The sequence below is a fragment of the Schistocerca piceifrons genome, chromosome 1, assembly GCF_021461385.2.
Source record: "Schistocerca piceifrons isolate TAMUIC-IGC-003096 chromosome 1, iqSchPice1.1, whole genome shotgun sequence".
In the NCBI taxonomy this organism is placed as follows: domain Eukaryota; kingdom Metazoa; phylum Arthropoda; class Insecta; order Orthoptera; family Acrididae; genus Schistocerca; species Schistocerca piceifrons.
In genome coordinates, this window is record NC_060138.1 from 70,306,654 (window position 1) to 70,317,487 (window position 10,834).

The 10,834-nt window shown below is 40.3% G+C and overlaps 1 protein-coding gene across 1 annotated transcript in view; it reads left to right on the forward strand.

The window, feature by feature from the left end:
- Positions 1-10,303, forward strand: part of LOC124790801 — a 114,981-nt gene extending 104,678 nt beyond the window's left edge. Inside the window, exon 11 of the mRNA XM_047257811.1 lies at positions 9,801-10,303. Within this exon, the coding sequence (XP_047113767.1) occupies positions 9,801-9,884 (84 nt within the window). The 3' untranslated portion in view covers positions 9,885-10,303. The remainder of the gene's footprint in view (positions 1-9,800) is intronic.
- Positions 10,304-10,834: the final 531 nt, after the last annotated feature.

A 10,834-nucleotide genomic window follows, 5' to 3' on the forward strand; every position in this document is an offset into this window, starting at 1 on the left:
TCCCACTAACACCAACCTGTTAGAACTCCGGAGATGGGAACTTGTCCTTCAGTATATCCTCTCTTCTCGTTACCCGCCAGGCCTCAATCTCCGCTAATTTCAATTTGCCGCCGCTCATATCTCACCTGTCTTTCAACAACATCTTTGCCTCTGTACTTCCGCCTCGACTGACATCTCTGCCCAAACTCTTTGCCTTTACAAATGTCTGCTTGTGTCTGTGTATGTGCGGATGGATGTGTGTGTGTGTGTGTGTGTGTGTGTGTGTGTGTGTGTGTGTGTGTGCGCGCGAGTGTATACCCCTTTTTTACCCCTGAGGTAAGTCTTTCCGCTCTCAGGATTGGAATGACTCCTTACCCTCTCCCTTAAAACCCACATCCCTTCGTCTTTCCCTCTCCTTCCCTCTTTCCTGATGAGGCAACAGTTTGTTGCGAAAGCTTGAATTTCATGTGTATGTTTGTGTTTGTTTGTGTGTCTATCGACCTGCCAGCACTTTCGTTCGGTAAGTCACATCATCTGTGTTTTTAGATATAATTACATACTCACAAATAACTTCTTTTCTTTTGAGGGGAAAATATACATAAAAACCCGCAACACAGCCATGGGCACCTGCATGCCTCCCTCGTATGCACTATCTTCTTAGGATCTAAAAACCCCAAACACCAAGTTTGTTTCATTTTCACTGAAGATACTTCCCTGATATGGACCCCAGTGCAATCACACAATGTCCTCATTCCTCCACAACTTTAACACCTTCTCTCTCATTTGTTTCACATGGTCATCATCAGCCCAGTGTGCCATCTTCCTTGATGTTGATCTCCAGCTCATGATGGCACCATCCATACTTCTATCTATATCAGGTCCACTAAACATTAACAGTACCTGCATTTTGGCAGCTGTCATCCCTTCCAGACCAAAAAATCAATCCCATATAGTCTGGAAACTGGTGGCTAGGACTTCTCCAGTGATGATATTTCCTTTGCCCAGTATGCTGCAGGTCTCACTATGGCCTTCACAAACAGGCACTATCCACCAAATCTAAGTTGCATAGTTCTCCCACCCTATCCTCATATATCCCCCCCCCCCTTTTTTTCATTCTTCCACCATCAAGAACCTGGTGAAACGAGGCGACCCCTCCTCCATCACCTAGTATCATTCCGGAGTGGAACAACTTAATCATGTCCTTCACCAGGACTTTTACTATCTATCATTGTACCCAGAAATGAGAAATTTCTCACTCACAATTCTCTTCTAAAGTGTTCTGCCGCCCGCCCAACCTACACAATATTCCGTTCCATTCCTATGCCGCACTCATCCCCAACATCTTGCCACACGCATCATATCCCTGTGGAAGAACAACCTGAGTGCAAGATATGTCTGATTTACCCACCCATCACATCCTGCTTCAATCCTGTCACAGGCTTACCCTATCCCTTCAGAGGCAGGCCCGCATGTGAATGCAGCCATGTCACATACTAGCTCTGCTGCAATTTCTGCTCAGTAATTTATGTAGGTGTGGTCGTCAACCAACTGTTAGCCTGAATCAATGGCCACAGCCAACTTGGCCAAGAGCAGAGTTGACCACCCATTGAGAGAATACGCTGCTGAGCACAATGTGCTTGATTAAAATGGCTGCTTTGCAGGCTGTGCCATAGAAATCCTTCTCCCCAGCACCAGATTTTCTGTACTACCTAGAGGGGAGCTGTCCCTGAAATGCATCCGTTGTTTCTGTAATCCATCTGACCTTAGTCTCCAATAAACAACTGTCTCAGAACCCCAACTTCACTCAGACTGCACCTCATCCTCCAGATCCACTCTTCCACCTCAGGTCACTGTTCATTGCTCAAACTGATCGGTGGCTGTACCCGTGTGTTGCATTCCTATCCTTTGCATCTGTTGCGTCTCCCTCCCACATTTCTGTCCCATACACATGCTGTGTCTCCTTCCTGAATTTCTACATAGTGCATCTGCTGCTGCTCCACATGCATATCCTGTCCACCTGCTGTCCTCCCTCTCGTATTAATATTATCCTGTGTACTTGCTTCCTCTCCTTCTGAGCTGCCAATTACCCTCCCCCAAACTTCCCTCCTGCTGACCACCACCCTTCTCTCCTCACCCAGTCCACCTGGCACAACCCCTCTACCCCCAATCTATATTCAGAACTGCAGTCCCAGCATTGTGTATTCACTTGGCTCAATAGAGATGCGTGTGTGTCTGTGTGTGTGTGTGTGTGTGTGTGTGTGTGTGTGTGGACTGTAGCTTGAAAGGGGATTTGTCTGATAGTGAATTTTCAATCTTTTTTGTGTACATGTTGATGACTCAGTGCCCCTACTATTCAGTGAGTTGTTGCATTTACTGCTAAATTATTTAGCTTCAAATCATTATCTTCTTCGGCAAAAAATTGAGAAATCTTCAATTCTTCTCTAATGTTTGGTAAGTTCACTGCAGTTTCTTGTCAGTTCCACCTTCCAAATCTGATTCAGAATCAATAAGTGAATTTTCTCGTCCTATCACAACTTCATTTTCAGTCAGTTCCATTTTAAGTCGTTCTGGGTGGACACTTCCAGATGGTAGCCATTTCTTTGGCTACTATATATCAGACATTTATTATGGATCATGGACGGCAATCCAAATGTACCATTTATTTTTAAATTGAAGATAAGCTACAGTAGCTGCTTGCTCTCCATTTGGTGCAGAAAAGTTAAAAACAGTCTTCAAATTCTGTCACAGCCTTTATCCATAGGATGCTACCAGTGTTCTGCAATATTTGACGGGACTATCCTCCTGTTGTACAGTCCAAAATTCGTATACCAGTCAGGCAAAATCAGTGTGATTATTGAAGCAATCATCTCACCAACTCAACAAGCTGAAGATACCCATTTGGCAAAACATCATGTTCAGCTGCGCAAAGAAGTCTGTAACTTCCTGCTGAAAATCCTCATCCAACAAGAATCATCAACCCTTCAAGGCCTTTTTTAAGGGACAGAAGGCTTGATAACCACAAGGTCAGGACCATACAGCAGGTGCTACAGTATCTCCAACTTGACATTTTCCATATGGGGGGCTTGACTGGCAGATTGATTGACATCTCGTGTCAAATCATGACCAACATGGAGCTTGGCACACCATTCTACAGCACTGGTTTTCAGTAGACATTCTGCCCTCTACACATTCTTCATTCTTTGATGGGTGACTACCGGTGTTTGGTCTTCAGCAGACAAGAAAAGAATAACAGCACATTAGTCCTGTTTGGACACATTTGGTGATAATATTGCTATAATTAACGTTTCCACATTCACCGCATGTACATCGGAAAGACACAAATGCCACTCAAATCCCTTGCCTACAAGTCGGTGTGTATATAACCACATTGGGGTCTTGCTATGTTGCATATATGCTGCAGCAGTGCCCTCAGATCGAAACTTTCCGATTGCCCCTTAAATATTAACAGCATTGCAGGTAATGTTTGAAGTACTGTTTGAAAAATGCTGCACAGGTATTCAGTCAGATCCCAATAAGTTTTGAAAGTGGTGCAAAGATTGGCGGCTTGCTTCAAATGTACAGAAATGTAAAATTTTGCATTTTATAAAAGAAAAAAGTTTAGTACGGTGCAGCTACCAATCAGTGAGTTGCAGTTAGAACGATCAGCTTATACATATATCTTGGAGTAAAAATTTTTAGAGGTATGAAACTGAATAGTTACATAGGCTCTGTCATGGATAAAGCAGGTGGCAGACTTCAGTTTATTAGGAGAATACTTGGAAAAAACAATAAGTCTATGAATTAGATTCCTTATGAATACCTGTGCAACCCAAGCTAGAATATTGCTCAAATGTTTGGGGCCTGTACCACATAAAACTAAAAGCAGATAAAGAATGGCACTTGAATAGTCACTGATTCTTTTGACTCTTGGGAGAGCATCATGGAGATGTAAAACTTCGTTGGTAGGCACAAACTATCTTGTAAAAGCCTATTTACAATGTTTCAAGAATTGACTGTAGGTGATTATTAATACACTAAAACCTGCTACATATTGCACCCATAGAGCTCATGAAGATAAAATTAGACTAACCACTGTGTACACAAGTGCACGTAAGTGATCATTCCCCTAGTATGTGGTACAATGGGAAGTACCCTGTGAAATACACTTGACAATGGTTTTTAGAGTATGGGTGTAAGTGTAGGAGGTACATGCCAGTTGGAGGGCAAAGTTCAGACTGTCGGTGCTCTCATATTCAAATTTAATATGGGACAAAAATCACCTTCCTGGTATGTCTGACATTAATTCTTAGAGGTCAGCGATAGCTGCTATAAATTCAGCAAGGCACTGTCGCTCCCCACTGCTCCATTATGGTGCCAACACTTTGATAGCCTATTTAGGGACATGAATGTGCTGGACTGATCACCAGTCCTCTGAACTCATTTTCTGTTGAGAATATCTAGGATGTCAAAAGAAATGTGCATGTTTCAAACTCACTCTTTTCTTAATTACTAACTATTATTTACCCATCAGAATGTCCTGTGTGTTCTTCATATTTTCATTGTTTTCAGTTATTCCTTTTATCAGATTTTCATTGGACCACCACACACGTTGTCCTAAACAGATAGTTTTGTTTAGTGCAGTATATTTTATCAAATTCCCAGTAAAATTTCCTTGAAACTTTTGCCTTTTCTGCACTTGTTGCTTGATTTCATTTGACAACTCTTTTCTTTCGGGAATGTTGAGTATGAATATTTTTTTATGAATCAAGATGAGCATACCAGATTAAAGTAAACAGCAAGTTTGTTATAACATGACAGTTATACAGACAGGGACAGCAGTAATTTAGCAATGAACTTAGACGAACAGCAGGAGACGTTATGTATTGCTGATCATATACAAGTATGTTATTTGCTCAGGTATTGATATGCACAAAGAAATGTCTACTGCTCTTCTTATCAGTAGACAAAATTTGAAGAGGAATTGAATTAATAAACACAAACGTAATTTGGTGGTGTCTGAGGCAGTGCTATTCTGTCATCAGAGGGTTTTATATACATGTCACATCACTTCCATCTGGCGTTCTACGGATCAGAGCATGGGATGTCAGATCCCTTAATCGGGCAGGTAGGTTAGAAAATTTAAAAAGGGAAATGGATAGGTTAAAGTTAGACATAGTGGGAATTAGTGAAGTTCGGTGGCAGGAGGAACAAGACTTCTGGTCAGGTGAATACAGGGTTATAAATACAAAATCAAATAGGGGTAATGTAGGAGTAGGTTTAATAATGAATAAAAAAAATAGGAGTGCAGGTAAACTACTACAAACAGCATAGTGAACGTATTATTGTGGCCAAGATAGACACGAAGCCCACGCCTAATACAGTAGTACAAGTTTATATGCCAACTAGCTATGCAGGTGATGAAGAAATTGATGAAATGTATGATGAGATAAAAGAAATTATTCAGGTAGTGAAGGGAGACGAAAATTTAATAGTAATGGGTGACTGGAATTCGAGAGTAGGAAAAGGGAGAGAAGGAAACATAGTAGGTGAATATGGATTGGGGGTAAGAAATGAAAGAGGAAGCCATCTGGTAGAATTTTGCACAGAGCATAAATTAATCATAGCTAACACTTGGTTCAAGAATCATGAAAGGAGGTTGTATACATGGAAGAACCCTGGAGATACTAAAAGGTATCAGACAGATTATATAATGGTAAGACAGAGATTTAGGAACCAGGTTTTAAATTGTAAGACATTTCCAGGGGCAGACGTGGACTCTGACCACAATCTATTGGTTATGAACTGTAGATTAAAACTGAAGAAACTGCAAAAAGGTGGGAATTTAAGGAGATGGGACCTAGATAAACTGACTAAACCAGAGGTTGCAGAGAGTTTCAGGGAGAGCATAAGGGAACAATTGACGGGAATGGGAGAAAGAAATACAGTAGAAGAAGAATGGGTAGCTCTGAGGGATGAAGTAGTGAAGGCAGCAGACGAACAAGTAGGTAAAAAGACGAGGGCTAGTAGAAATCCTTGGGTAACAGAACAAATATTGAATTTAACTGATGAAAGGGGAAAATATAAAAATGCAGTAAATGAAGCGGGCAAAAAGGAATGCAAACGTCTCAAAAATGAGATTGACAGGAAGTGCAAAACTGCTAAGCAGGAATGGCTAGAGGACAAATGTAAGGATGTAGAGGCTTATCTCACAAGGGGTAAGATAGATACTGCCTACAGGAAAATTAAAGAGACCTTTGGAGAAAAGAGAAACACTTGTATGAATATCAAGAGCTCAGATGGAAACCCAGTTCTATGCAAAGAAGGGAAAGCAGAAAGGTGGAAGGAGTATTAGAGGGTCTATACAAGGGCGATGTACTTGAGGACAATATTATGGAAATGGAAGAGGATGTAGATGAAGATGAAATGGGAGATACGATACTGCGTGAAGAGTTTGACAGAGCACTGAAAGACCTGAGTCGAAATAAGGCCCCGGGAGTAGAACTACTGATGGCCTTGGGAGAGCCAGTCATGACAAAACTCTACCATCTGGTGAGCAAGATGTATGAGACAGGCGAAATACCCTCAGACTTCAAGAAGAATATAATAATACCAATCCCAAAGAAATAAGGTGTTGACAGATGTGAAAATTACCGAACTATCAGTTTAATAAGTCACAGCTGCAAAATACTAACGCAAAATTCTTTACAGAAGAATGGAAAAACTGGTAGAAGCCGACCTCGGGGAAGATCAGTTTGGATTCCGTAGAAATGTTGGAACACCTGAGGCAATACTGACCTTACGACTTATCTTAGAAGAAAGATTAAGGAAAGGCAAACGTACGTAGCATTTGTAGACTTGCAGAAAGCTTTTGACAATGTTGACTGGAATACTCTCTTTCAAATTCTAAAGGTGGCAGGGGTAAAATACAGGGAGCAAAGGGCTATTTACAATTTGTACAGAAACCAGATGGCAGTTATAAGAGTGGAGGGTCATGAAAGGGAAGCAGTGGTTGGGAAGGGAGTGAGACAGGGTTGTAGCCTCTCCCCGATGTTATTCAATCTGTATATTGAGCAAGCAGTAAAGGAAGCAAAAGAAAAATTCGGAGTAGGTGTTAAAATCCATGGAGAAGATATAAAAGCTTTGAGGTTCGCCAATGACATTGTAATTCTGTCAGAGACAGCAAAGGACTTGGAAGTGCAGTTGAACGGAATGGACAGTGTCTTGAAAGGAGGATATAAGATGAACATCAACAAAAGCAAAACGAGGATCATGGAATGTCATTGAATTAAGTCGGGTGATGCTGAGGGAATTAGATTAGGAAATGAGACGCTTAAAGTAGTAAATGTGTTTTGCTATTTGGGGAGCAAAATAACTGATGATGGTCAAAGTAGAGAGGATATAAAATGTAGACTGGCAATGGCAAGGAAAACGTTTCTGAAGAAGAGGAATTTGTTAACATCGAGTATAGATTTAAGTGTCAGGAAGTCGTTTCTGAAAGTATTTGTATGGAGTGTAGCCATGTATGGAAGTGACTACTATAAAAATGGACGATATATAGTTTGGACAGAAAGAGAATAGAAGCTTTCGAAATGTGGTGCTACATAAGAATGCTGAAGATTAGATGGGTAGATCACGTAACTAATGAGGAGGTATTGTATAGAATAGGGGAGAAGAGGAGTTTGTGGCACAACTTGACAAGAAGAAGGGACCAGTTGGTAGTGCATGTTTTGAGGCATCAAGGGATCACAAATTTAGCATTGGAGGGCAGTGTGGAGGGTAAAAATCGTATAGGGAGACAAAGAGATGAATACATTAAGCAGATTCAGAAGGATGTAGGTTGCAGTAAGTACTGGGAGATGAAGAAGCTTGCACAGGATAGAGTAGCATGGAGAGCTGCATCAGACCAGTCTCAGGACTGAAGACCACAACAACAAGAACAACAACTTACTTCGGTCATCACCCATGTCTTGCTTGGACTCAGAGCTGCCTCTAGAGTTCATCATTTTGCAAAATATGTTGTATTTCTCTCAGTTTGGTCATTGCAATAGGCCACACATTAGCAAACATAATACCAGAAGCTCATATTTTCTGTCGTTTGTGTTTTTTGTATACTGATAAAGTGTGCTAATGAGAGAAATTTTATAGTCAGCCAAGGATTACAGTCAAGTGGAATGAGCTTTAACTAACAGTATTGTAATGTCAGCAAGTCTGTAATTCATCATTCTCATTGCCTCAAGTTATAAAATGCTGCAGATAGATAAATTCATTAAGGGGGAACATACATGAAAGCAATAAATCTTGTGAAAAAATTTTGTTGGTTCGTCATTTACTACATAGTATTAAAATTTCAATTCCTGAATATTATGATACAGCGCCGCTCCTTAGTGTGATAAAAATAATAATTTGCCGAGGGTTACACGGTGCCACACCCCTTTCTTGTTCTGTATTTCTTCATATTATTTATTCCTGCTTGTTTAGAAGTGGTTGCAAAGGAGTAAAGTTTACAAAAGCTGTGTATAGATCTGTTATTACAATCTGCAACATGCCTCATTCCAGCAAAGTGTAATCGCTACATTTTAGTAATTTTGGTAGACTGCGAACTCTACAGAGGCTAAGATTTGATCAAGGAGCTTTCATACTGTTGACATTGAAGGATATTGATAGAAGGAGAATTGCTGCAGCTGATATTATTGCTACTCTGTTTTAAAATCAGATTAACCAAAGAAGACAAGCAAAGAAAAGAACGCTTGAGGAGAGGAGGAATATGCGTATGGTTTTCACTAGTTCACCAACTTAATGTAAAGCCTGATTACAAACACTATCCAACCTTTAATTCACGTTTCCCTTAACTCACATTTTGGAAACTTTATGTACCTTTTCCTTACAAATCACTGATTATTTAATACAATAGTGAGGTATTTATGTAAGAGATAACCCTTAAAATTTGTGCTTCCCCCTCCCCCCCCCCCCCCCTCCCGCGCTCTCTCTCTCTCTCTCTCTCTCTCTCTCTCTCTCTCTCACACACACACACACACACACACACACAGTGCGTGTGCATACGTATTTGGAGAGCTGTAAAAATTCAGCAAAAGAAGGTATCAAAATTCTGTTCTACAGATATTTGTAAAAATGGTGTATCAAATATTGTACAAAAAATGCTTTAATTTCTTTCTGATAGATTTTTCAAAAAAGGGACATTCGTACTCACTTTGTTAAAATAATTTAGTTGTTTATAATTAAAACTAAAATGCCAGTAAGCATCAGAACACGTGTGTATGCATATAACATTTCTCAACAACTGTGCCAAATGTAGTTACATTGCCGGCTGCGGTGGTCTCGCGGTTCTAGGCGCGCAGTCCGGAACCATGCGACTGCTACGGCCGCAGGTTCGAATCCTGCCTCGGGCATGGATGTGTGTGATGTCCTTAGGTTAGTTAGATTTAAGTAGTTCTAAGTTCTAGGGGACTGATGACCACAGCTGATAAGTCCCATAGTGCTCAGAGCCATTTTTTTTTTTGTAGTTACATTGCCCTGAGAACTTTGGGCTATAAGGGTTCCCCCCCCCCCCCCCCCCCCCCATCAGTACTGCAGTTCTGCATATGTCCCCTCTTAAACACTATAAGCAGGCCAAATAAATGAGTTAGACCAATTGAGACCAAGTCTAACCGTCCTCAGTTTTTGTATTTAGAAATTAGGACAACGATATTGTATTGCAGACCCTCTCAGTGTTCTAAGTGTATGTCTCTTAATATTAATATAAATTTGTTTTATTTTTTCAAAAGCAATATTTATTCTTTCTTTCTATCTATCTTTTTTTTTAGATCTGTCCAATATGTGATGAACTGATTGCGAAGGATTGTATTGAGCAACATGCTGCTCTCTGTGCGGAAAATAAATTTGGGTAGTGCCTGATTATTAATTGTAATTGTTTCCCGAATTACTATCATGTGAACGTCTTCCGGAGAAATTACCTGAACCTTGTGGCCTTGTGGTGCTCTACATACAACATGTTTAATGGAATTGTAATGATTTTTTTTGTGATAGTCTTAAATATTTTATGTACATGTCTGTGTGTGAGTTACTGTGCTCGCTGTCAGCATATTCACTAAACTTTTATGTATTTGTAATTATTTAGCACAAATAGTTGGGAATATATGATGTTGGAGTTCAGTCACGTAAAATTTTCTAAATGATATTATAGTCGTCTTTTGACAGTAAAATTATTTATTTGTACAATCCACTATTGCATTCAGTTCATGGGGCCACCATTATCAAGTGAAAACACTTTCCAAATTCTGAACAGTTTCCAAATTCTGTGTCTGTTAAAAAAAAAAAAAAAAAAAAAAAAAAAGAAAAAGAAATTGGAGACCTTGGTATTAAGCACTGAGTTGAGCTCTGTAAGGTCATTATCTCACAAGAGCTTTGTTGCCAGATTTTGTTATTCTTTTACTATCCATTTAGTAACATGTACAATTGGTTGTGGATGCTTCTGAATGGATAGTTTGGCACCAACTGTGGGCTAGGGATATGCTTTGTGCATGAAAGCCCACGAAGATGGTGAGAAGAAAAACAATCAGCGAAGTAGATGTGATGGCAATAGAAGTAGTACACCACAGACCAGCTGTAGTAGAGGACCAGTAACTCATAGCCAGTCGCAGAGCTGTCCTGAAACTGTAACAGAACCACCTGAACAAAGGTTCTCCAGAAGCAGCCACTCGCTGCAGTGTAGAAAAAGCTCAATCCTTGGGATGAGCAGGAAGAGAACGAAAAAAACACTGCGACAAAGCTTGTAGAGAGCTAAAGGCCCTGCAGAGCTCAGCTTCACTCATAATACCCAGGGCTCTGTTTGTCCGTG